This window comes from Pseudopipra pipra, chromosome 2, assembly GCF_036250125.1.
Source record: "Pseudopipra pipra isolate bDixPip1 chromosome 2, bDixPip1.hap1, whole genome shotgun sequence".
In the NCBI taxonomy this organism is placed as follows: domain Eukaryota; kingdom Metazoa; phylum Chordata; class Aves; order Passeriformes; family Pipridae; genus Pseudopipra; species Pseudopipra pipra.
This window is the reverse complement of record NC_087550.1, coordinates 26,623,737-26,651,168: the sequence shown is the minus strand read 5'-3', so window position 1 is coordinate 26,651,168 and position 27,432 is coordinate 26,623,737. Positions and strand designations below refer to the sequence as shown.

Genomic DNA, 27,432 nt, shown 5'->3' with positions numbered 1-27,432 from the left:
AAAAAAACCCCAACCCATACCCCCTCATTAACATCTTGACGTTTCTTCAATCTGACTTGAAGACAAGGTTGACTTTGCAGTTTCTGAGCACTTGACAGGTATAAAGAGTTTGATTCTTCCCTTACCCACCACCCCATCTTGTGTCTGGGAATCTACTTCACTTTCATGAATGCAGGTAAGTATTTCCTGCTTAGGCCAAGGAATTTGCAGTCAACACTGGGATACTATGTTTGCATTAAAATCTGGTATTGAACCTCCTTGTGTTAAACTGCTAAATGATCTAATTTTGTAGTGATTAGAAGGCAGATGTCCATCCTGATTCTTCTGAATCTGTTTTCAGTATTTAGTCCTCTTACACACTTGAAAAGGATATGGAAAGTTAAGGGTAACGTAATACTATAAGGATTTTGAAGAACAAAATGGGTAGAAATGGAAAATTTGTGCTTCCTACTTGTAGGTTCCTTTTCTGTGAAGTCTCTGAAGGGTGAATAGTATCTCTGTTCCTTTGAACTGCTCTGTGTAATACTAGTGTAGTAGTTGGACAGTATGGGCTGAATTCCAGCAATATTTTGAAATATTTTGCACTCAGATCTCATCCACAAATGTTATCATGTCAGTAGCATGGTGACACAGCAAAGAAAAAGGGTCTCAGAGACAAAAGGAAACGTTTGTGACATGAATATCTGGAAGCTTGCTTTTATGTGGTCATATTGAGAAGGTGATGTTACATCTCCTTTTCTGGATTTTTTTGAAATAGTTGCTGTGGATAGTTACTAAATTAAGTGGAAGAAAGATCTAAATGAGGCTTATGACTCAACAGTTTAAAGGAGTTGGCTTATTTTATAAAACCAGGTGATCTTGAGCTTGAAACCTGTCACTGAACCTTCAGACTTTTGTGTCTCAAACTGGACCAGGAAAGGGAACTTGATGACCTCACCACTTCAGCTGAATTTGGCAGAATCCTTACTGAGCTTTTGATGTGTATATGCAGTTTCTGACATTGTTCCCCTGTTTTCATTTGCATTTTAGTGCTTTTTATTTCTTCCTGTATGCCTACATTTTTCTCTTACTCCTTTGGCCTGCTTACTAGAAGGGAATCTGTCTTAGCCAAGTAAAACAGATGAGTTGCAGGGACTCTCTTAGGATCTTAAAACTAAAAAAGCAAGCTGTAAACAGAAGGGTTTTGAAGGGACATCTATGTAAGTATCAATAAAAGCCTTCCACTGTGCTCTGAACACTTGCAGTCTTTGGTCAGCAGTGCTTGCTGAGTGCATCTTATTGGGGATGCTTAGACTACTACATCTCATGCTTTTAGTTCAGACATCCTAGTTGACAAGTCTTCCCTAGTTACTGTAGAGGAGTTTTCCCTCGGGGCTCTTCCTAGTTCTTCGCTACTGCTGTTAACCGTGACATGGAGGTTGCAGTGATTTTTTTGTTCACTGTGTGGCCTTCATTCAGAAGCAGATTTATGAAAGCAAGATGTAAAATGTTACATTTATTCATAGGTAGGTCTAGAACTGTCCTCAAAAATAGGGTCATACTAGTGCTTGAACTTCATAAAGCAAGACAGAAAATGAGATAACAGTGCTCCATCTTCTTTGTTTGCTCCCTCTTTCTTGAAGTAGAAGATTCCTACTGAGACACAGAATGACAGCATTTACAAACCTCATTCAATCTGAGAGTGCCTTGAAAATATTTTGTCTCAATTCAGGGAGATGAAGACCATGTTGTGAGCCTGTGTTATGAGACTGTTTGTGGTGGCCATTCAGTCCTGCTTTTCTGTCCATCCAAGAACTGGTGTGAGAAGCTGGCAGACATCATTGCCAGGGAGTTCTACAGTTTGCAACAAGCTGAGAGTAAGAGAAAAGTAGTTTGTAGAAGACTATGGTATGCACAGTGTCTTCAATGAAAATTAATTTTAGTAGAAACTATAAAAATATTTTCCTTCTCAAGGTTCTGTGAAAAACTCCACCCTGGTCCCAGTTGTTGTGGACAGAGAAGGGATCAATGAGGTTCTGGATCAGCTAAAGCGTTCTGTCTCAGGTCTGGATTCTGTGCTGCAGCGTACTTTGCCATGGGGAGTGGCATTTCATCATGCAGGTATTCCTGAATATCCTGGTCTTGAATTCTGTAATGGTGAAGTTATATGGGTTCTTTTCACTGTAGGTATCAGCAATTTAGTGGTTGCTTTTTGAAGCCTTTAGTAGCTTATGCCTTATATAAGCTTTGAGAATCCCACAGTTAGAGGTAAACTTGAAATTCTTTTATTGTGGCTGAAGACTTTAATTCACAAATAACTTAATTGGTTTTTTTGCAAAATGCCTGAAAAATTAGCTGATTTGCAGCTCAAGCATTTTCAAGTTGTCCCTAAAGCTGTCAGAGTATTTCAGAGCAATTTCTCTCAGCTTGATACTGAAATAAATGAGTAAATAGAGGAAGTATAATAATGGACATAAAAATAAAAGGAGCATGTGCTGTGAACACTTCTGATTAGATATTTTATTTCTTACTTAAGTAGGTAATAGTGTTGCCTGTTGATTCACCTAGAAAAGGGACTGACTGGGAGAGACAACAGTAGCTATGGCATTGATTAGGTGGGAGGAATAATTCCAAATGCTTATGGAATCTGGATTTCTTTCTCAAGAATAAAATTGTCATGAAGCCCTGAAGGAAATGTAGAAAGATACATACTAGACCTGTAACCCATAATGGAAATAATGAAGCAGTCCAGTCAGGACAGTAGGTGAATAAATCCTAGTTCCCTGCTGTTTTCTCATTTTTATTTTATTTATTTATTTATTTATGTATTCAATTGCAGTACTTGTAGATACGCAGTTAGGAGCTGTTCATCTTGCTACCATGTGTGCAAGCACCTTAGAAAAACTAGTGTATTACTGTCAATTGAGTAATAAATACTTAATGATGAAATTTTGGTTCACCTATGGGTCAAAAGAAGTTGACTAAGGTAGTGTTGTGATACTAGTGAATGGCGAATGTTCGTTAAGTTTGTTTGTTCTTCCCCTTGCTTGCCAGTAATATTATTAGCTTTTAAATGCAGTGCCACCGTGACAAGGTTCACTAAAAGCCACGTCTCCTCAGGTCTTACTTTTGATGAACGGGACATTATTGAAGGAGCCTTTCGCCAAGGCCTGATTAGAGTCCTGGCAGCAACCTCCACGCTCTCATCTGGAGTGAATTTACCCGCGCGCCGAGTAATTATACGAACACCCGTGTTCGGTGGCAGACTGCTGGACATTCTCACTTACAAGCAGATGGCTGGAAGGGCTGGCAGGAAAGGAGTAGACACAGAGGGTAAGCAGAGTCTTTATTAACATTCTGTAAGGATGGTGTTAACCTGATTAAATCCAGGGCAGTACTTTGCAATTAGTGACTAATCATGATGAATTCCTTTGGTATTCAGTATGATTAAGTTAATCAAGATGAATTTGTTTGGTATTAATTTGTTTGGTATTAATGGAGTAAAAATTGTAATTCCCAGGGGATTCTTTTCACTCCAGGAGACTGACTTTGGTATTTACATGTCAGTTACTTCAGGAACAGGATGTTTTCTCCTTTGAATTCTTGTTAGCTTCCAAGGCTGTGTTGTTCTTTTGCCTTAATTCTGTGATCCCTGGTCAGTTAACTAAAATATTTACAGTTTCAGTGAGAAAATTTACAGTAAACTCTCACTGGGCAGGCCTGAAATGTAAGAAATGCATTCCAAGTCTACTGTCATAATTTGACAAACTCCTGTTGTCTGAAATTCTAATTTAGATTTATTAAACTTCTGCTAAACTTAACCATGAATTTTATGGATCTTGAAAGTAGCAATGCAACAGAGAACAGGGAAATATGAATAGTAGTTCATAGATAATGTGACATCTTCTTGCAAACAGTGGCACTGATAGATGGTCAACAAAATAATCCTGCCCGTTATTTTAATTTGCAATGAAAATTTATCTTCATGGATGATGTTTGAAAAAAATTGCATTATATGAGTATAAACACGGTAGAAAATAAGAAGTTCAACAGATGCGGGAAGTGGGATTTGCCCGACTGATGGTTTGATTGGTGCTTGCTGGAACCCTGTGTAAGCAGACTGTTCTTACATTTAGCTTTCTATTTTTGCCAGAGTAGCATAGCAACAGAGCATTTTGCGACCTATATCTCTGTGAGCTATCCCTATGCGTTAAAGAAAAGGGCAGCTGCATGCTGTATTTTGAAATTTTCCAGACTTTGTCATTTGACTGTAGCTGGCAGGTGTAAAATGACATTATTCCTTGAAGTTTCTTCTTTTTCCCCTTGAAGTCACAATAATTAGTACCCTTTTTGACAGTTCTGATGTGACTGTGTTGTGCACAGTAAGCAGTTGATTTTATGCTGATAAGCTTCATGAATGTACCATTTTTTTCCACTCCACAGAGTCTTTTGGATGAGAACATAAAGCTATGTTGCCAGCTGCTACTCTTTCACAGAGTAGGGAGACTGGAGGACAGCAACTTCAGCTGGAAAAAATGCCTTATGTGGATATGAAATTCAGCTGACAGACAAAAGATAATTGCTCTTGGGTAGAATGCCTCCTCCTCTCCCACCATTGTACTTTTGGGCTGTCTTATGGTTAGATCTTTTAGTTTCTTTTTCTTGGTTTGATGGAAATTTAAAAATATCATCTTACAGAATGAAATTTGATTACTTTTGCATTCATCAAAATTTTCATGTTCCCAAGGAGAAATAGGTAAAGCTGCTCCATATCGATGAACAGAACTTAGAAATATAATAGGGCCTTTATTGTTTTTAATGAAGTTTTATGCCTGGGTAGCCAGAGCCTTCTGGTGTTTGTCTAATCTGATGCTAACCTACTCTTTGCCTTGCATCTGGAATGGTCAATAAGGAATATTGGACTGCTCAGTTCCTTTTTTTTTTTTTTAATTGTTTACTAGATTGCAATTATTGGCTTTAAGTTCTCAGTGGCATCTTGGGAAAGGGTATCTTCCATATCCTCCAAGTCTTTATTAACTGTTGGATAATATAGAGCCAAGGGGATACCCATTTTCTGTTAGATTTTCTGTTAGATTTACCACTCTGAAGAGTCAGAGTTTTCGGAGGGAATTGTAGGTCACATCAGAACCCAAACACAAAGTGACTGAATGTTCTTAATTGCTAGAATCAAAATAAGCTTTGCTTTCACAAAATAATTCTTACAGGCAGTTGATCTGCTGTACTCTTTGGCTCTGTCAAAAGTACGTGGTCAACAGATGTCAAAGATTTCACCTGGCAGGATAAAAAAATCCAGGACATGTCCTCTGAGTGTGTATTTATCCTGTAATTCATTTATGTAAGCATGTTTAAGTTGTATTTTGTTACTCACCTACACTGCATTTATTTATTCTGTTCATTAAATTTAAGTGCAGTTGTGTTTTCATTACCTCTGGATTTGTTGATTACTTTAGCATTACCACAGCTACAGTTTTATCACAACATTCCTAGAATCTTACTAAGATACCTACTACCAAAATTACCTTGTGTCCAGACTATGTGCATTTAAATCTTAACAAGTTATCATAACCCTATCATGACATTTATTGTACAGCTAATCCAAATCTAATGCACTCTTCTTAGTCAAAGACAAAAGTGTCCTACCCCTAATTAATTTATCCTGTGCCACTTGGCAAAGCTGCTAACTAGCTAGAGTCTCCCAGGGACCTAGTTTCTCTATAAGAGCTTTGTAGAAAAAGTCTCCTGTGTGTGACCACTGTATTTTCCATGGACAGGCTGTACTGTGATCTCATTAAAGGAATTTACCCATTATTTTCATTTTTGTTTCATGACTCTCAGACCTTTTTTGTCTCCCACAGAGTTTCAGTGGTTAGAGATTAACTTAACAATGTCTGATAGAGAATTTTAAGGTAAGATTTATTTAGATGTACTTGCGGTGGAAACCGTTCAGGATACTTAAGATTTTGTGTGTGTGCATGTATATGCATATATGAAAGTTCAGAGAATGTATAGTTACTTAGATTAATAATTTGGCATTTCTGAATTAGTTTGGTATCTGTGTTATTTTGGGACTGGAAGATGGTTGAATGAACACAAAATGTCAAAGTGCTTTGCAGTTTTTATGTTTTCCTCTTTTGAGAATTTTGTTAGTTTAAAAATGTAGCAAAGAAGAAAAATTGATGCCACTGTGTATTATAGTTCCAGTCAATTCCAGAACAAGAAGCAAGACTGGTTCAGCAGAAAAGCAGATGCACAGAGAGGCTGTGAAATCTCTTAGCTGATTTGGCAAGACCCTCACTAGCCTAATGTAACTTTGAAGCTTGCTCTGCTTTTAGTTCTTAAGTATTACACATCTGTGGAGTTTTTAAATAGCAATTCATATACACTGTTCAAGGTTGCACAGGTTTTTCTTTTCTTTTGTTACTCGGCTTTTTGGAAAATAACTACAGTTTTCCCTTCCAATAATATCTCCTTGATGAAATGGGTGCAGCTATTATAGTGCTAAGATGCAGTACTAAGATCATTGATGTTTTTGTATTTTTTGTTTTTCTTTTCCAATAGGTGAGAGCATTTTGGTTTGCAAGCCCTCAGAAAGATCGAAAGGAACTGCTCTGCTTCAGGGATCTCTCAAGCCTGTTTGCAGCTGTTTGCTTAGAAGAGAAGGGGAAGGTGTTGCTTCTAGCATGAAAAGAGCAATACTTGAGGTACAGGACACATGGAGAGGGATTAGAACTGTGCTTACACTCTTGTAAAATGCTTTCTTTTGTGACGCCATCAAATGTTTTCTGTGCACTTTCTTTTTCATGTGTTTCCTCCGTTGCCAGACCAAGCATCTTCAGAAGAAAATCATTTAGGTCTGCCAGCTTCCTTCAGTATTCAGCATTTTGTCTGGAATCTTTCTCTGCTTGCTGCAGATTAGGATGTGAGCACACTCAAACAAGGGTTACTAAGCTTTGCTTTTGCATTTAGATGCACCCCTTAGGCAGAAATAAGTGTAATTCTTAAACTTAATGTGTGACCTGACATTCTTAACTGGAGGATGCTTGCAAATTACTGATCCTAGAGGCTTTATAGACTGAATTGGGCTGTAATGAAATCTGTAGAACCTTGTAGGGTCCCTTATTTCCCCCTTCAATTTACCTACCTCTTTTGCACAGAAATGACTGAAATTTTATTAATACATTTTTGATGAGTAAACAAGTGTGGTACCCAATTTGCTTCCTCTAGCCTGTCCTCCACTGTAGAGCTCCTATAGAAGTAAAAAGGGCCAAAAGGATTTTTTTCCACGTAAGTGAGTTTATGTGGTTTTTTCCCAAAGTTGCTTTTGGGCTTGAACCTAGATTAGATGCAGGACTCTCTAAATACAGTTTGTTTGCTATACTTCTACTGTCTTGCAAAAACTGCTGTGAAACTTAGAACTTGGTTGTGATTCCATAGATTTTGAATTTTTAGCAAACCATTTTTAGCAAAGCATTTTTATACATAAAATCTATCTAAAAGATGGGAGTTTCCTTCAGGTGTTGTTTCTTTGTAACATGGAAAAAATCCATTGAAACCATGAAAGAAAGTTTATAGTTAAACACCTTGCTTGTCTTGAGGAAGACACACACATGGAAATGGCACACAAGGAAAGAGCAGTTGTGTGAAAAACAAAACCAAACCAAAATCCAGTGGGAAAAAATCAATCTCAATCAGGAAAACAATAATGGGGTATAGCATTTACATTTATTAAGAGAAAATGTCAGTATACTGAAAAGCCTTAGGAGAACTCCTTCTTAGTTTGCTTTTTGTCTTCAGAAAATTGCAACTTGTGTTCTAACATATGAAAAATATTTCACAGTGTTGGCTAAGCAAAATGCCTAGGGCTAGTCTCAAATCTAAATTGCTGCTATGTGTATGTCCACTTTCAAAATAAGATTTTATAATTAATTCTTTCCCATAGATTAGTCTCTTACTTCTACCTAAAGTGACTGGGTTCTTGCCAAGAAAAATCTTTACGGTTAGCTGTTGCTTTGCCTTATATTCCCCTCTCGTCCTGGTTCTTTAAAACTTAGATGACGGATCAACCTCTTTGATTCTCCAATCTGATGTTCTATCCTACTGTGTCTCTAGCAACATGAACAAGTAGTTTTCTTCAACAGATCATAGTGGGGGGAGTGGCCAACACTCCAGATGATGTGCAGACCTATGCTTCTTGCACTCTGCTTGCATCCAGCTTGAAAGAAAGCAAGTGGGAAAATGAGAAAGAACAAGACAAAGCACAGGCTGGACCTATTGAGGCTTGTGTGACATGGTTGCTGGAAAATGAATTCATTCAGGTTCTGGACTCTGGCAATGATGTGAAAGGTAACGTTGGTATTCTTCCCGGTGACTGCAGTTAGTTTTGATTCAGTAAATCTTCTGCAGCTGGGTAGATGTTCAATGTAACTTTATAATAAGGACTTCTGTCCATTTTCTATTTATTTTAAAGAATCATGCGTATCAAGATTTTTTTAGCTTTCCAGTGGGTGTTTTTGTACCTGCTTTAGCATATTTTGCATGCATGTGTTCTTGGAAGGCACATCACCTGCACACCACCTCTAAGACTGATGCGTCTTAGTCTACAAGTTCCCCAAATATCTTTAAACAAAGCATGCTTTAACTACAGGATTTGTGTACCTTTACTGTAAACTAGGATTTTTGTCTTTCTGAAGAAGAAGCAGTACAGTCTAAGAGAGTGCAGGTCTTTTCTAGAACTGCTTGGTGTACATGATTGGACTTTTCCCTGATTTTGGCTATTTTCTTAAAATGGCTAAGGATGAGACTCTTACAGTAGTAGTAAGAATCCCCATTACAGGTTAATTTGTAACTCTTTAAAGAAAAGATAATAGGAAATATTTAGTGTTCCTAAGAAAGAAATAGTCAAAATGGTAACTTCTGGGCAGGATGGCAGATGGGACTCCAATGTTTTTTGTTCAAATAACTATTACAACTGTTAGTCTGAGTAGTTAGAGGGATCTGAGCTTGGGATCTGCCTCTGAAAAAGGCTAGTTAAACCTTTTATTATTTCCATTTTTCTGTCTTCAGAACGGAGAAATACACTATTTTTTGAAAAAAAACAGTTGGAAAAAGTTAGTAGAGTTGGTATCTCTCAAATACATTGCAACCCGAAAATGATATATAAACTTGCACTTAAATGTTTTTCTATGTGATTCCTTTTTTTTTAAACAGCAAAGGTTTATCACCCAACACATCTTGGCTCAGCTACTCTTTCCTCTTCTCTTTCACCAACTGAAGCCATGGAAATCTTTGCTGACCTGCAGCGAGCTATGAAAAGCTTTGTTCTGGAGAATGATCTGCATATTGTCTATTTGGTAGGTTCCTCGTTCTGTGTCTTGTATTTTGTACTGCCAAAACTAAGGAAAGGAGAGACAGCACAATGCAGAGTTCTTGAAGGCTCTATGAACATAGTTGGGTTTTCTTTGTGTGTGCTTTGCTTAGCTTATCCTTCATGAAAAAAAGTTTCTAAATAGAATGTTCTTCAGAACTAGTTTGTTCCCATATTGTGTAGGCAGGTGCTGCGTGCCATCTAAGCCCATTGTTGTCACTCCTGACTTTGTAAGATTTCAGAACTTCATAAGTTTTAAGCCTAAGATAATGGTAATTTTTCCAAGACACTTGAAGCTGATGAAACTAATTGGTTTTGTTGTGTGTTTGGCATCAGCAGGCTTAATCTCATATTAGTTTTGGAGGCTCAGAAAATTTTGGGGGTTTTAGTATCTATTTTTCCTGCAAAAAACCTCAGAGAGCTACACTACTTTCTTCCTGTGGGTGGGCCTTTCTTCAGTTCAGTAACAGTGAAATTCATCTCTGATTTAATTTACTTGCCTGGTGATGCTGCCAGGGCTAAAGGAAGGAGTGTGATAAATCTTGTGAGGGGAAAGTGTCCAAAGTGTGTCAAGATTTATGAGCATGAACACTTGAAAAGCTAAGCAATGCTATTTAAGACCTTTGGAGAGGAAACCACAAACCTGTGAAGATTAGTGAGGAAACCAGATGGAGTTGCAGTGAACAACATAGGATTTGTGGCTGCCAGAGGCCCACCATGCAACCATCATCCTAAATTTGACAGTCGTCTTCAGCCTTCTTAAGTGTAAAGTGTATTCTCTTTATCAGAATGACAAATCAAAGACAAAATTTGGGCATCTTGTCTGAAAAAAAATATTCACTTCAAGAAGAATGTGCTTGCAATTACAGAAATTGTTGAGCTGGGGGATGGGGGACTCAAGAGACTGAGGGTACCTGCCTCTGCTTGCTGTGTTCATCCTAGTTTTGGGCTGATACTGACAGATTTTTTTTTTTCTACTTGTGCCCCATGTGTACCCATATCTCTGTTTTAGAGGATCACATCATATTTTGTTCTATTTCTATTAGGCAAAATGAACTCCTTTGTGTTATGCACCAGTGAATTTTTTCCCTGTTTGCATCTCCAAAACAGAAAAAAAAGGAAGAAATTTGGTCATGTCCTGGGGTAGAGGCAGTGATGGCAATATATTTTTATGCTGTACTTTTTAATTGCAGCAGCTTGTCTAATGTTATTTTAAATTGAATACCCTGTTGAAAAAATGTTCTTGAGATTCTCTTCTGTTAAGCTACCCTAAAACACTTTCTTGCAAGGCTGTTCGTTTTCAAGGGCAAAGGTTTGTTTTATTTTGGTGGCTTTTTAAATTTTTTTAAGACTTGATCTTCGTCCCTGGACTACAGGGAGTTTGTCTGCTATAATGCTTTTTAACTCTCTTAAACTTGAATCTTTTACTTGTGCAAATGTGAAATTGAATTCCAAGACCTTATGTTTTAGGAAAGTTGGTTAAAACAAATAAGTATTTAAAGAGTTTTCTTTAAAGGAAAATAAAACCCCACAACAAAAGCCCAGTAAAGAAAAAAAGACAATCCCCCACTTTAATAACTCTTATTCTTCTCAGTAGATGTAGGGACATGAATGATTTGCAGTTATATAGGCATATGGTGTTCTGTATCATGTTAAATGCTCCCCAGGAACTGTTAGTTCTTTCAAAATAATTAATCTTGCTTTATACTGATCTGGATGTGAACAAATTTTATCTCCTCATACTGAAACTTACTCTGTGCTGACTGAACGTTAACAGAATTGGTTTTATGTCTAAAAGTGTGTGAATGGCCTGGATGGCTTTTTTGTTAGTTGTTAATAAAATTGACATTTCTTGTACTCCAGGTAAATGAAAGCTTCAGCAAGTTCTGACAAAATCTTTGTTCTTCCTGCTTTACCAAATGCTGTGGTGGTGGTTAGTGTGGTTACTAGTGGTCTTAAGAGGTTGACAGATATTTGTAAATTTTATTTAAAAAAGAATAAAGCATTGTTTTGTTAAAGGAGAATGAAGATAGAGATTAAAAATTATTTAGTGTCTTGGATTTAGGGAGTAATCTGACGAAGATTCCAAACTGTTTAATTGTTAGAGTACCTGTATGAGTCAGATCTCATCGGTAAAAATATTAAAAAATTATGTTAGAAGAGATTTTACTTTCTTTATCATACGTGGTTATGACTCAGTGCCTCTACGTAGTGTGTAGGATGCTCTAACCGCTTTCCCTAGTTTTATTTTTGTTTACCCAGAGCTCTGTTCTGTTTGTTTCTCTGAAATAGATTTTTTATTTTTTTAGGTCACCCCAGTGTATGAGGAGTGGACCACAATTGATTGGTACCAGTTTTTCTGCTTATGGGAGAAGCTTCCTGCCTCAATGAAACGTGTGGCTGAGCTGGTGGGGATTGAAGAAGGCTTTCTAGCTCGTTCTGTAAGAGGCAAAATCATAGCTAAAACAGAGAAACAGCACAGACAAATGGCCATCCACAAAAGGTAGCCGTAGAATGTGGGTGTCAATGTGCAAATACTGAGGCTATAACATTTGTGATGGACAGGCTCTGTGTCTATTTTCAGGAACTGGCTCTCTTTCTGAGTGAGCTGATAGCTCAGAGAACCTGGACCTGGTTGCTCTGGTCTGAGAACATTGCTGGCACGAGATGTTTGTGCTGTTGTTTTTGGAAGCCATCTTCTCTGTTTCTTTTGTGTGCTCTTCTGTCCTATGCTATCATGGTGCATATTGCCATGTACAGTAATGTGCCCTGGATGACAATTTTATTTCTACATGTGCTTCTTCAACAGGTTTTTCACCAGTCTTGCCCTTCTGGATTTAATCAGCGAGGTTCCCTTAAACGATATGACCAAGAAATATGGCTGTAGTCGTGGCCAGCTTCAATCCTTGCAGCAATCTGCTGCCACTTATGCAGGTGAGTTGTCTGGGCAAAATACCTGAGGTGTCTTAGGTTAGTCAGGGTTTTTTTTTTGCTTCCAGATATGAGGCTAAGATAGCCACAGTGTAGTACTAATAACAAACAGTCTTGTAAAACCTCTTACGGATTTATAGCTTAACCTGTGGTTGCCCCTGCTTTGAGATGGAACCACAGAGTGTGCTGTGGGAAGGGGGTCAGCTGAGTGGAATCAAGCAATCCTGTAGCATGCTGAGGAAAATCTGTGGAAATCATATGTGTTCAATACTAAACATGTAAATAGTTACACGTCTGTTCTAAAACTTTGCTCTATCAGGAAAGAGAAGCTTTCAGCATTGGGTAAAGGTTGGGACCTCTAAGATGGAACATGGCTTTCTTCTAGTTGCAAAATAATTGACTGGAAAGTATAAGGTTATAGTTTTCAAAACAGAGCGAGTAGTTTCTGGGTCATTTATCACCAGATCACAAGAGGTCAGATAGCTGCCACCTTTAACTTAACATCCTTAATTAGGCTGTGTAGGAGTAGAAGTATCAGCCCATCATGTCACCAAGATATTTTTTTTCTGTTGCCTAAGTCCTCCATTACTCCATAAGTGGGTTTTCAATTTATAAGACAGTTTTAGCTCAACTTGCGAAACCCTATGTGTGGGTTGCAGCATGAGTCAAAGCCCCAAAATGAAAAGGTCACGCCAACTGATGCAGAGTAGTTTAAATTAATTCTGGTAGTATAAATAACTTTTTGTTGTAGCAGTTTCATAATTCTCTATTCCCAGTATTAATAATTTTCACAAAAATAATTTGGGAAGTAATATGAACTGTTGACATGACATATAGTTAAGAGAGATGATAAAAGTTGTATTCTATAATCACTATAAAAATAGTGAGGGATGCCATGTCTTTCAGTTATTTTCATATTCTGTAGATTCAATCTGTGAGAATGCAACTGTGTTTTTCCAGCTCTTTTCCTTCTCCCATGCGCTGGGGACAGCAGTTGTAACCTTTATCATAGGCTTTGCTATCTCCTGTGATGCTCTCAGTAACTTAAGTTATGTAATCCACAATTTGCTCTTATGGACATCAGTGCTGGCCTTCCTCAAAGATCTGTGGCTTCTTTTAGTGCCCCATCACTGCTTTTTCTATTGCCTTTTTTCAGTGTGGTTGTTTCATAGGACTCCTGTTCCAGGATGTACATGTTTCACACTTTCAAGATCAGCATCTTTGTAAAACCAGTGTCATTCAGAATTTTTACCTCACTGATAAACTAGTTCTGCAAGATCATCTCCTAGTCATGGTTGTAATAGGCATGATTTAGTTTCTGTAAGTAATGGGAAGGTGGGAAATGTAAAGTGAGTACCAGTTCAGACTGGGGGGGTGGGAGGAAATCCAGCTTAGTAGGACTGGAGCTGGAGTTAAGACACTGATGTAACTTTTGTGTTCCAGGAATGATAACAGTTTTCTGTAATCGACTGGGCTGGCACAACATGGAGCTGTTGCTCTCTCAGTTCCAGAGTCGCCTCACTTTTGGGGTTCATAGGGAGCTTTGTGACCTGGTACGAGTATCTCTGCTGAATGCACAGCGTGCCAGGACACTTTACAATGCTGGCTTTGTCACCGTGGCTGATCTTGCTAAAGCCAGTCCTGATGATGTGGCAGCTGCTCTGAAGAATTCAGTGCCATTCAAAAGGTGAGAAATCAGTAAGTCCAGAAGTCAATAAAAGGACTTTGTAGGGTGAAGGATTACAAGATGAAACCTGCGGTAAAATATGGCAACCTTTAGGACTTTGTGCCAAACGTTACAATTAGCTTGTAGGTCTCTATGACTGATCACAGTCATTCCATGATTATTTTGAAATTAATAGAAACATGTTTTATTTGTAGCCTAAGTTTTTGAGACCTAAATTTTCTTCTTATTCCTCTTTTCAATGCACTACTTAGTCCTGGATGAATTGTTAATGCTTTCTGAGGAGCTTTTGCTGCCTCTAAAAAGCAGCTGCACCATATGATCAAAGTAGTTTGTGATTTATTACTGATTATCTTTTGAGATTCTCTTGTGATTTTCATGTTAATGTAGTGACAAGCTTCCTTGATCAAATACCTGTGGGACTGTGCTGTAGTAATTGTCTGGTTTATGCTCCTAAAGTTTCCTTTCTTTGGAAAACAGTTCATGGAGGAGACCTGCATTTTGCCCTAGCAGGGAGTTGGGACTTCTAGGGTACATGTTTGGACACAGAAACCTGGCAGTACTTCTGGGGTGTGCAGCCAGTAGTATCTTTCATTGACATCCATTCACATTTAGAAAACTGAAATACTTATTTCCAATTAAGTTATTTCCCATTAAGTGCATTATATTTTAGGTAGAGTGCTTCTGTGAAGGAAGCTGTGAAGCCATTGAAATGGGAGCAAAACAAAATAGTACCAGCTTCTTCTGCTGTTTGTTATTTTTGGCATGAATGTTTACATCTGTCTGTTACCTTTCCCATAGTGTTCGTAGGGCTGTGGATGAAGATGAAGAATCGGCAGAGGAGCGTCGGACTGTGCGCAGCATCTGGATGGCTGGAATGAAAGGCTTAACTGAAAGAGAAGCAGCTTCTGTCATTGTGGAGGAAGCCAGGAGACTGCTGCAGCAGGATTTGGCACTGATGGGAGTGCAGTGGAACCCAGAGTCTTTTCTTGAGACTGATACATCCTCTATGATCAGCAGTGAGTCAGAACTTGAAGACAGACTGCATAGGTCAGATGGAGAGGAGTCTGCTGAGTCTTCAAGGGTGTTAAACAAAAAAGAGTTTAGAGTTCAGCATTGTAATGGCCTTGGTTTGCAGACTGGAAACTTATCAAATATTAAAAAGGGATATAAAAGACGGCTAAGCAGTAGCACAGAAAATTCCAGGTGTGAGAATGAAGTCCCAGGCAAGAAACAGGCTCGAGCAGAGGAAGGCAAGGGTGATATTGTGTACAGTGCTAAAAAACTGCCAAATACATGCACAGGTAATGAAAACAGGGAAGGAATTTCTGTAATCAAAACCAAGATAGATTCCAGGACAGCCATCCCAGAGCATCTTACTGAACAAGGAAAGACACCAGCATCGAGAACAAAGTCTTCAGCCTCTAGATTGATTAAAAGCACAGATGTGCATTTAAACCGCACTAGGAACAAAAATACCTCTTCAAAACTGCGGAGGTCAGTTCTTGAAGGTTCAAATATACTTAGCATAGACATACAAAATCCACCTGCTTTCCACCCCACCATCTCTACAGATAATTTTTTTTCAAACCGAAATAATAAGGAATTTATGGAAACAGATTCTTTAACTCATGAAGTCTCAAATTCTGTGCAGATGGACAAAATAAATATTGGGAGAAAAGATAAAATGGAAGCATTTACAGAGCCCACCACCAGTAATGAAGGCATACCTAAGGGGAGAGCACGTTTGCAGGCATCTGTTATGTTGCAGGGTACTCCACACACCAGTGTGGAGACACATAATATTATAGGAAGTAGAGTCATACCCGGTAGTGCTAGGACACAGAGAAATGAAAATAATGATTATAAGCAGAATAAAATTAATAGAACTCAAACAGATGTGAGCTGTGCTGAGGCTAGGATTGATAGGCAGGAGATGGCTTTAGACACAGGTCATGGTAATGTAACTGCGAGCTGCTCTGGAAGTGGACATGTCCATTGTGACAGCAGGATACAGAAACCTGTTCATTTTTGTCCTAGTGAGGATAAAATCTGCAATATTCAGATTCAGAATGGTGACAAACATGGGAGTGAAAAGCCCAATGGAATATTACAAGCTGGAACATTGCAGAAAGGCAACAGTCATCCCAAGGTTTTTCTGAAAGAGTTTCTAGGAAAATACAGAGGTGTTTGCAATGCAGATGATGTTCAGAATGGTCCAACCTCTGATATGTTTTCTAACTCTAGAGACTTTGAAGACAGTTTCCAGTTGGATACTCAAACTGAGATGATAATAAAACAGGAGATAGCAGCTGGAATCACAGGACAGCAGGGAATAGAAGGTTCGGAGCTGGCAGCAATACCACGGCAGGAAATCTCCAAAAACCTAAGCAGTTTATGGACTGAGAATGCTACTGATGAAAGAGTGGCTGCAACAGCTAGGAAACTGAGCTTATCAAGTCTTATCACAAAAAATAACATTACCAAAAACATAACTCAGCACTGTAGTAATCAAGTTTTGGAGTCTGGAGCCCTTAATTTACAACCCATAGTGAAGGAAATAGAATCTGCACCTTGCCTTAAAGAAAGTGATTTCTCAGTGACTGACTCACAGCTACACAGTTTTCTACAAGATTACCAGACCCAAAATTCTGTGAAAGGGGAGAATGTGTCTAAAGACCTTAATAAAGCAACCTCCCATTTTGGAAGGGAACACATTGTACAAATAGAATGCCAGCCTGTCCCTGAAGCAAGCCTAAATATGAGTGATAGCTTGCTATTTGATGATAGCTTCAGTAATGTCACTGACCTTTCAGCTGTTTGCATCATGGAAGCTGACAAAAAGGACCCTGTGGAGAAACCAGAGGCTTTGCTTCCTCCAGATGGTCTTTTGCAGAATCTAAGACCTGTTCAGAATAAATTTGATGTCAGTGGCAAACAAGAACAGGAGAATCCTGCACAGTGTAACAATGTGTCTCTAGCACCCTCTGATACAATAGCTGAAGGTTTAGGTCATGGAAACTCCCCATCTTTTCTGAAAGATCTTCCTGCTACCTTTCAGGGTCAGTCAGGATTAATAAACCCAGTGATTTGTAACAATGACCCCAGACCAAAGGATTTAGTAGGAGATCAAGGTGAAAAGCTCCAGAGAAGCCAGCAAACTTTAGATAAGAAACCCCATCCAGTGGTATGGACTGACTGCTCATTTGAACTAAGCCCAGGATTGCAGGATGTGTTAGACAAATGGCCTAGTCCCTCAAGCATTGAACCAGTTTCAGTAAGTTCCTGTTTGAAAGGAAAGTTAGTTTCTCCTACTGTTAATCAAGAACCAGATCTAGTTTTTGAATCTGACTGTTGTAAGCCAGAGCCTTTGCCCACTTGCCAGGATTTAAAAAGCTCTTTCAAGGTTAAAGAAAACAAAACAGAAAACTTACATCTTCAGAAAACAGATGTCATAACACTTCAGCTCAAGGGAAGCAGCAGAGTGTCCTGTCCTCCATCAGATAATAACAATGGGTTTATTCCTCCAACACCTCCCAAAGAGCTTTTTCCAAAGAGTTCTTTTTCTGTGAAATCTGCAAGGAAGAGCCAAGTCATTTGCAAGAATGAAGGACAAATGATTCAGCCACAGCAGAATAGTGAGGGCAATGCAGGGCAGCAGGTAAAAACACTCCAGGTCAGTACTGGGAGTCTAGACCTAACTGAGACTGATGAGATAAAAGATGATTCTGCTATAGACCAAGGCTTTTCACTGCAACTATCTCAGGATCCTCTTGTTCCCTTGAGTGCTGAAAGTTTCACTATTATTGATGTAGCAAGCAACAAAGCACTTTTCCAGACTTTCGTTGCAGAATGGAAGGAAAAAAGCAGATTCTCCATCTCAGTGGCATGCGAAAGAACAAAATGTCTTTTGTCTCCCAAATCAACGATTGGCGGCAAATTCAAAAAAGGTCAGTTCCCTGTTCCAGTGCAGTATTTTGTGAACAGTAGGGTGGCAGGAGTAGAGAAGGAAAGAGTTTGCAAAAGGGGGGGAAATTACTGATATTACAGATATTACAGAATCACATGATGTTTGGCATTGGAAGGGTCCTCTGGAGATCATCTAGATCAACCCCCTATCTAAAGCAGGTTCACCTAGAGCAGGTTGCACAGGATTGTGTCCAGGCAGCTTTTGAATATCTCTGGGAAAGGAGACTCCACAATCTCTATGGGCAATCTATTCCAATGTTCTGTCATCCTCAAAGTAAATAGGTTTTTCCTCATGTTTAGGTGAAACCACTTATTTAGCATCCCTTCCAAATTCTGGCCTTTCCTGGCAACCTCTTCAAGAGTTGAGACAGAAATATATTCCCTCCTTCCACTCTGAAAAGCATTTTGCATTTGTCAAAAATATATTTTGATAGTTAAGGAGTGTTGTTGTTATGGCAATATGACAGCAATGAATCTAACTGCTTAATCTTGTCATTTTAAAGGAAGAGTATGTTTATAAAGCAGCAGCAAACTGCAGCATGTCAATACTTTTTGGGGAAAAAATGAAGCAATATTGCAACAATCCAGAGACTGATCTGAATTTCACATATGCTTATATTGAACCAAGTTTACATTTTACAAATTTGAAAATATTTAACCTTGGTTCAGAAGCAATCACAGAAGTAGCACAGCTCAGTGGAGCCCCTGAACAATCTGTAGGGTTTAGTGGTAAATGTAATATCCATTTTATAATATACAAAAACTTGTTTATGACATGGTGCACGTGATAAAAGGACTGCACAACAGAGAACCATTTCAATATTAGATACACAATGAGATGTTAATATTCAGATGCTCTCACATACCAACAAGTGGCTAATACTTCTTTACCGTCTCCAAGGACCTATCAAGGAAATGCTTGACATCAGATCTCCATCCTTTACTAACACTCAACTCCTTTGCGTTACCGAGACTAACAATATTCAGTTTTAGACTCAGCTGTATGTATTTACATTTCCAAGATCCCGTTTATGAATGCCATTTTATAATTGTAACTTGAAATTATGTCTTTAGTGAGTTCTCCTCAGCAGATGCAAGTTAAAGATGATGGGTTTCCTGTCCAAGGCTATGAAGACATCTTGGTAGTTGGACTGGCAGTGTGCTGGGGTGGAAAAGATGCCTACTATATCTCTTTGCAGCAGATACAGGACCAGACTGGTAAGTGAGTGGACAGGCTGTGCTAGGTTACATGACACTACACTGCATTTCAAGAAAGTACTTTCAGCAGATAGGTTCTTGGCAATGTTGTGAGTGCTCTGAACCCAGCCCAGTTGTGTGATGGAGTAATTTAGCTGTTGTAGATGTTTAAACACCATTGAACATGTTGCTGTGGATGTACCTATACTGCTATGTAATAAGGCCAGGTAATTGGCTCAGACACTGGACTGTGAGCATGCATGTGGCTAAAATGTTAGCTTACACTCATGTTCTCTTTATCTTATTTGCTTTTCTCTTTCAATCTCTTCCAATTTTTTGCTCTTCAGAACAAATCTGACACTTGAATGCTGAACATAGCCCAATCTGGGCTAAGTGACCCTGTGATTAGGGTTTGATTCCTGGCTATCCTTTGTTGTTAGTACAGACACAACGTATTGCTTTTGGGAGCCTTGTCTGGTTTGATAAAATATGTAATGTCAGTATAGATATATTGTTATTTGTTCATATTTAAACTGTAGTTTTTGTGCTTTAGGTGATTGTATACAAGATTTTCTCTTGCCTTTCTTATCACACAGTGGGTAAAAAGATGGTTTTTGCTTGTATTTCCTGCCTTAGAAATCAGTATGAGTTTGGCACCACCACCTTTGGACAAAAGCCTGTCTGTAACAGAGAGACTGTATCATCTGCAGCTGTATCTGCAGAAGAAGCCCAAGCAGGAGCGGTCACTTATCATGTATGACTTCATTCAGCACTACAAAACTCTGCTGATGGCTTGTGGCATCTCCTTGGAAGGAAGTTTTGAGGACCCAAAGGTTTGCAGGATTAAGAAATTTAGCTTGGGTAAAACTACTAGTTTAAACACACCAGTGGAAAGAAAAGAGTACCTTCTGGTACTTTCCTTCTGTTATTTATGTTTGAATATGCACACCTGTCAGAGGGTTTAGTGAAATTTTCTTCCTGTGGGAAATCTTGAACAGTATTTAGAGGACATTTGCTTTGCTATGTGGGTTTGATGGTACCTGCAAGAGAAACAAAGGAACAGTGAGAGATTAACACACTATTCTTTTATACCTTGCTTGGGTGGGGAAGATGAAGATAAATCTCTCCCCTGTCTCAGTGAACAGGGCTTAACTCTTGTTTTGTTCCAATAAGAAGCCTGGGACTGAAATGTCAGAAGTGCTTCTGGTCAGATTATTGCTTCTGAGAACAGGAGACTTGGTAAGCAAAAGATTTACACGCCATGTGTATGGACCACTTTGCTACCATTATTTTCTCAAAAGAAAACAAAGTTTACATGTAATTTCAAAAGGTTTGGGAACTATTTGTAACTCAAATGAAACACTAGATTGAGGTAAAAGCACCTTCTTGTCCATGTTAGGAAAAACTCTAGATGCAGAGAAATTTCTATTGATTTTTAAAGTTTTGCCTCACACATAGACTGAATAGCATCATGGTAATATTCAACTCTGCAGGTAAGTTGCTAATGTGTTCAACACAAGTACAAACATAGATTTTTTTCATATTGAGACATAGTTTTAGAATAAAATTAAAGAGTAATAAAAGTAGCATCTTTCCCTGCACTGTTCCATATATTAATTGAAGTCATACTCATGTTTGTTCATTTTAGTGATGCAATGATTATATACATACACACACCCCCTCCCCAACCCCATAAATATACACATATGGTTTTTACCTTCTGCTTGAATGGCAGAGACAGTGCAGAACCCTGTATTTTATCCTATTTTGGCACAAGAAATTGAAATATAGCTATAAATTAAATTGCTTTGAAGACAGTTAGAGGTATGCGGCTTACCAAGAGTAAAATATGCCATGCAGAATTCTTGGCATTAGTGCTGATGTGCAAAAAATAGGAGAGCTCAGCTTGGCTCATGTTCTAGATCTATAGCAAGTTCTGATTTTACAATGTTTAAGATTGTTTTAGATTAAGCGTGTTTTGATTCTGATTTTTATATTTATTCACTTTGTGTTAGATTTTAATAGACAAAAAAACCCAAGGACAACACTTCAAGATGTGTTTAGTTGACAAAGGATAAGGTTTTCAAATGTGCAGAAATAACTTTGAGTGAGAAGTAAGCTTTTCAGTGACTTATGCCCTCTTGAAGGTTTTCTTTGAAATCAAGTAACTTTTGACTGCAGTTTGCCTGCCAAATCAAGAAGAATTATCTGCACTATAACCTTGCATTAATCCCCAGCTAAATATTTGTCTTGTTTTACGACTGAAATGGAAAAAAAAGTCTCATGGAGGTCTCCCTTTTTAAGGTTGCATGTTGGTTGCTCGATTCTGGCTCTAAGGAACGTACACTTCACAACATGGTGACTAACTTTCTCCCCAACGAGCTGCCTCTACTGGAAGCAGTAGGCACTGGCCAAGGAGTGCAGAGCCTGGGGCTCAGTGCCAGCAGAGATCATTCTGGGAGGTACAGAGCAGCAATAGAGTCTGTGCTTGTCTTCAACGTCATGGACCAACTCTGTAGTGAATTACAGAAGGAAAATCTGACAGGTGAGGAGAGCTTCTCCACTTCGGGGCAAAGATGGAGGGTAAAGGGAGCTGTGCTACCATGGGCTAAATGATCAGTGTGGAAGAGAGGAGATTTGGAAGTTCTTACCTAAGTATAATCTGTGTCAAAATGTTCATTTGTCAAAAGAGGGAACTTCCCTTGGAAATATATCTGTTTTGTAAAAAAAAAAAATCAAATTAAAATATAATTTTTATATCCCAAATATCCACCAGTTCCATTGGTAAAGACAACAGCAGAGTCTATTCTAAGTCTCTAAATCAATTGGGTCCCTACCTTCCAAATGAGTACCCTGACCATTCTGAGAGGACTCATGGGTCTGTCTCTGGTTTCTCATGAACATTTTCAAAAGTTTTTGCATTTCCTTGTCAGAAGCAATTGCTAAAATCCTCAAATGTGTTCTGAAGGAGATTTCTTGCTCTTTGGCCTTCCCATATAGGATTGTTTGCCATGTATGTGTTATGTCCATGAAACTCTTGTGATCCCATAATGAATGATACAGGATGTTTGCACTAATAATTGCTGAGTGCTTGTTGCTGTTTATAAACAAGCCATCAACCCCCCCCTGCCAAAAGCACATACCTATCAGTGGTCATTGATACTTTCCCCTTAATTATATCCAAAGTCTAAGATTAAGGTCCAGTTTCACTAAAGTATTTTATTGCAAGCTTACCACATCATGTATGATTGTTACAACTAAACCTTAGAACCTTTTTAAAAGATGTAGATGGTGGAATGAAAGTGTATCAAGTTAGAAGCCCTTACATTAAACATGTCTGTGATTTATAAAATGTTGATATATGAAGAGATGTGTATTTCTTGGAACAAAAAATGACAGAAGCTGTTTTCTTAAACACTTTTGTCATAAGAATGTGAAATATTCCAAGAACAAAAGTATTCAAATGAAATCTATAGTAAAAGATTTCAGTCTGTCACGACATTCAGTATTTTAAAAACTGTGCATTCTCCAATTTTTTTTTTTTATGAATCCGTTGATCTGCAGTTGATCTGTTTTATAAAAGTTTTTCTTGGGGTTTGTGCTTACTACAGATGTATTTTCTAAAGTGGAGATGCCCACCCACTATTGCTTAGCTCTGCTGGAGCTGAATGGCATTGGTTTTAGCACAACAGCATATGAAACCCAGAAACAGGTCATGCAAGCTAAACTGAGCGAGATTGAGACCAAGGCGTATCAGCTGGCAGGCCACAGCTTCTCCTTGACCAGCCCTGATGACATCGCAGAGGTACGTGAGGGTGCAAGGAGGAGAGCTTTCTCAGAAGTTACTCTCAAGGGTCTTTGGCTAAAACTAATGAAAACCCAAAAATTTCTTGGGCAGACTGCATAAGAAAAAAAGACAGAACGCAAACTCAACTCTGCTCAGAGATTTGTCTTTTGGAGGCTTTGCTGCCTGCAAGAGGCTGTGTCTCTCCTGCTTGTTACTGACCATTCTGCCAACTTTAGCAGAGATAAAGAAGGTAGAAGTAGAAATAAAAAACAAGTGGAAATAAGCCTGTGGTTTGTGTAGGACCTTGGTTTCTCATGCCACATGAGATGATCTGCCAATTAAATGGCTTTTGGAATATTTTGGACGAGTGGTTCAGGACTGGAGAAGCTTTTTTGCAATACCAGTCTTCTGCACATCAGGTATGATGCGATGTCATGTAGTCTTGACTCTTAAGAATTGTTGTACTCACTAACTTGCATTGTTACCCTTGTCCCTATATAGCATGAAAGAGGAGGAAAGACTGCTTTAAAAGTTTTGAATCAACTACTGTCTGCTTTTAGGAATCTGTATAGAACTGAATTTTTTTTAAAGTCTAAGGAGCAGATTTCTGTGTAAATGAGCAATACTTTTATTCCTGAAGAATTTCACTGTATATTTTTTAATATAGGTTACATGGAGTCATTGGAATAGATTATAATTGTTGTGCATGCTTTTTCCCCCCCATTTTTTTCCTATGTACTAGTTTCTTGCTTAGGGGCTATACCTTATATGGAAGTAGTCAAAATTTGCAAGCAGCCATCAGTAAAAGAAGTTCCACAGAAATATTCCTCCTTTGTTGCAAATGTAGAAGTCTTGCTCAGTAACAGTAGTCTAAGTTAGAATTCCTGACATAATGCTTGACTTCAGTTTCACTCTTCTCCATGGAAAAGGGGAAGGGAAGTTTTTTCTCAAATGCTGTTCTCTGAACTACAGAGGGTGGAAGTTTCTCATGTGGAAATTTTTTACGAATCGTGTAAAGTATCTTGTATAGGTTAGTAGAACTTTACCCTTCTAGTTTTGTGTCAGTAAAATTTCTGTGCTACATAAATGTGTGAGAGAAACTTCCTATTCCCTTCTGCCAGCTGTGAAATGAAACACAATAGCTGCTAAGTAGTGTATGATGCTTCATAGAAACACAGAGTGAAAAATGAAGAGCTGTGTTGTCTGTCACCAAGTGAGCGTATACTTAATTTTCCAGTTTTTGGCAGTTTGTAAGAAAATCTAATATTCTAGCTATTCTATAAAAAGCATTTGTGACCACCTCCCTCCATGCCATTCATGTTTCTCTGAAGCCTGCTCTCTGCTAACACTTCTGTTTTTTCACCATTGTTCTTCCCACTTTTAGTCATCTTGACATTACGTTTTATTACAGTTGACTGTCAGCAGTAACCTCACTTATTGGATGGAGTTAATTACCTTTTCTAAAAACATACCTCTGAACTCAAACTTATAGTGTTCAGAAAATGAGATTTTAAATTACATTTTGTAGTTAATTAAAATGAGGAGGAATGACTTTGATAGCAGGGATCTTTAATCAGCTTTTTAATTACCTGAAGCATTTGTACTATCCTTTGGTTGGAACAAGCTGCTTAAGTGCTCTGTTGCTTTTTTTCTCTCCTGGGAGCAGCATGCAGAAACTGATTTGAAATGCTGGTCTCTTGCAGGTGTTGTTCCTGGAACTGAAGTTGCCACAAAATGGAGATGTGAAGGTTCAAGGGAACAAGAAAACTCTGGGTTACACCAGAAGAGCAACTGCTAAAGGAAACAGGATTAGATTAAGCAAGCAGTTGAGTACAACCAAGGTACAGTAATGTCTGGTTCTAATCTGAAAGTAGATTTTAACTGTCTGTTGCTTCTTCAGTTACTACTGGAAATTCAAACTGGATTCTGCTTTGTCTGTTAGCAGAGTTAGTAACTCCTCCTCTCCTAAAGCTTGAGTATAGTGAGGACATAACTATAAATGGCAAGCTTCAATAAGAATAAATCAGACAGAATCTGATTTTCCAAATAACCTGTAAGACCAAAATAGTACAATAATTTTGTAAAGCCAGTAGCAAAAGAATTTTTTGACATCAGCTTGAAAGGTACTTAAATACCATGTCAATGAAATACAATGTTTTCCCTGCCTGCTACTATTGTATCTGTATTTTGTGCCTCAGAGAATTTGTCTTCAGAATGGCTAATCTGATGGTTTATCAAATTTAGTATATCAGAAGCTTGTATATATGTGAAGGCTATTGACATCCTTACCAGTTGATAAATATTGTGGGCCTGCATTAATACCTGCAGCTGCAGGCTAATGGGCACTCTTGCCAGACAAGTGAAATTAGCAGATATATATGTTCCCTGTTTTCAGGACTCATTAATCTGTGTTGTTTTCTTAGTTTCCCCTTGTTCGGTGTACTGTGCTTGGAACACAAGTATTGATTTCTGAAACTCAAGTGGCAGTGAAGATGTTGAGTGCAGTGGTGGTGGCAGAGAGGGAACAAGAAGCAAAGAGAAGATTTCCTCCTTCTGTGATGTGGAGGGATGAGGCTGCAGCTGCCTGCTGCATGCGAAAAATGTTATTTCTAGAAATGTTTACATGCCACTGTCTTTTGAAATTCTTGTTAATCCCTTCATATTTCTGATTAAGCTGAAAGGATTTGATTGCTAGTGATCAGCTTTTTATTTCAAGGAGCGTGGTCAAGGGCTTCATTTTGTATTCCTAGTGTACAGATAGGAGAGAGCAGGGAGAAAAATATGCAAGAAGATGGAGGAGAAGCATTAATACCGGACAAGAGGAGACAACGTAGGGTATCTATGGCAAGTGATGCTTTATTTGATCATTTCAGGTGGTTTATTGGTTGGTGCAGATTAAGAGTGATGATGAGGGTGCAGAAGTCCAAAGAGAATGGTTGTCTTCTCGTGTGTAATAAAACTTGCTTTGTTTACTCAGGTGTAGGTGGTATAAGGGGAGAGGATATCTATTTAATATTAAGACAGTGACACTGGAAGCTCACTGTGGGTGAAGGAGTCCCTTTTTCCTGCAGAACTGCAAAACCTTTATAAATAAAGCTTAAAAGGCAGTTGATTAATTGTGCCCTTTTCTCCCCACAAGGATGTTTTGGAGAAATTAAAGACACTTCACCCATTGCCAGGCCTGATATTGGAATGGAGGAGGATCAACAATGCCATTACTAAAGTGGTGTTTCCACTACAGAGGGAAAAGCGATTGAATTCTGCATTGGGAATGGAAAGGATATATCCAGTTTCACAGACTCATACAGCTACAGGTGAGGAAATATGTGCAAAATCCTCACTTCTTACTGTTTTTTTTTCTTTTTGTGTGTGTGTACAGCTTTTCTATGGGAAAAAGATAGGAAATCAGTGCTGTGCTCTGCTTCAACCAAATGAAAATACTGAAATACCTATTTGACATGAATTGTCCCTAAAAGTCTAGGTGTATTTAAAATAGCTTTTGTATTCACTGAGCGGTATTATTCATTTATTACACATATTATCATGTAAATCTCTGACCCCAGAACAGGTTCTGGATTTGGAAGTTTCTTATTAGTGATACAGAAATGGGGAACCATTTAATTAACCATTTAATTAAATGGTTAATGGTTAATTAAACCATTAAATCCGAATTATTTTTCCTTTTCTTCAGTTTTCTCAGTGATCCTATCCTGTCCTGCCCTTCTGTCCCTTCTATTTTGGAGATGCAGAGAGTGTGCAGCTGTGTTAAGTTAGAGAAACTCCTCTTGGACCCTTACTTAGTTCTGCCTTGTCTTCCTTCTCAGGTCGAATAACCTTCACAGAGCCAAATATCCAGAATGTGCCAAGAGATTTTGAGATTGAAATGCCAACTGTGGTTGAAGAAAGCCCACCCTCCCAAGCCCGTGGAAATGTTAATTGTCGTGGTGTTTTAGGGGGCAGGTAGGAGGATCTTGGCAAAGCTTCTGTTTAATCTTCTGATCCTAATGTGATCAGGTTGTCAAATTTCTCTTTCCTGACTTCACCTATGGCTGCTGTCATGTAAGTGTGACTTGTTATTCAATGTTTCACTTACAGGGGAATAAACACCTAAAAATCAGTGGTGCATGAAAGACATAATAATACTGATAGCATGTGGTTCCATGTAGCCATTTGCTTTTTAAAGTTCTTTATGAAACCCTCTACAGTGAGATTAATGTTATACTCCCAGCTCTTGGGTGGAAAGCCTGAGTGTGAAAAGTAACTAAACTGAAGTTAGGATCTAATTTGACTTTCTAAGAGCTACTCTTGGAAGATAGGATAAGATATTGTGGAAGAAGCAGAAGAAAGTTCATTTGGTTTATGCTGTGCAACTCCCTCTGTAAGGGAACATGGGTGAACATTTTTTTCATTCTTTGTTAATAATTTCATTTGTTGTACTGACCTGCAAAAGCTATCATGCCGCAGAAAAAGATTTCTAAATTTGGTTTCTGTTAACCAAAT

General features: G+C 38.4%; 1 protein-coding gene and 1 long non-coding RNA gene across 6 annotated transcripts in view; one reads left to right on the top strand and one right to left on the bottom strand.

The window, feature by feature from the left end:
• POLQ (DNA polymerase theta) overlaps positions 1–27,432 on the top strand; it is a 53,157-nt gene that overhangs the window by 13,285 nt on the left and 12,440 nt on the right. For 3 of the 5 annotated variants that reach the window (XM_064644482.1, XM_064644481.1, XM_064644480.1), the window contains exons 7-23: positions 1,712–1,856; positions 1,954–2,100; positions 3,100–3,312; positions 6,559–6,701; positions 8,139–8,343; positions 9,208–9,350; positions 11,674–11,867; positions 12,174–12,298; positions 13,739–13,982; positions 14,781–17,929; positions 19,023–19,166; positions 19,782–19,978; positions 21,450–21,690; positions 22,757–22,950; positions 24,636–24,773; positions 26,072–26,246; positions 26,757–26,892. In XM_064644482.1, coding sequence (XP_064500552.1) covers positions 1,712–1,856; positions 1,954–2,100; positions 3,100–3,312; positions 6,559–6,701; positions 8,139–8,343; positions 9,208–9,350; positions 11,674–11,867; positions 12,174–12,298; positions 13,739–13,982; positions 14,781–17,929; positions 19,023–19,166; positions 19,782–19,978; positions 21,450–21,690; positions 22,757–22,950; positions 24,636–24,773; positions 26,072–26,246; positions 26,757–26,892 — 5,933 coding nt within the window. The other 2 variants (XM_064644483.1, XM_064644484.1) reach the window with 2 other exon arrangements.
• On the bottom strand, positions 20,058–24,640 carry LOC135409251 (uncharacterized). The gene is made up of 3 exons (XR_010428124.1): positions 24,522–24,640; positions 21,797–21,859; positions 20,058–20,185 (listed from the first exon to the last, which is right to left on the bottom strand). It is a non-coding gene; the product is annotated as an uncharacterized LOC135409251 (long non-coding RNA).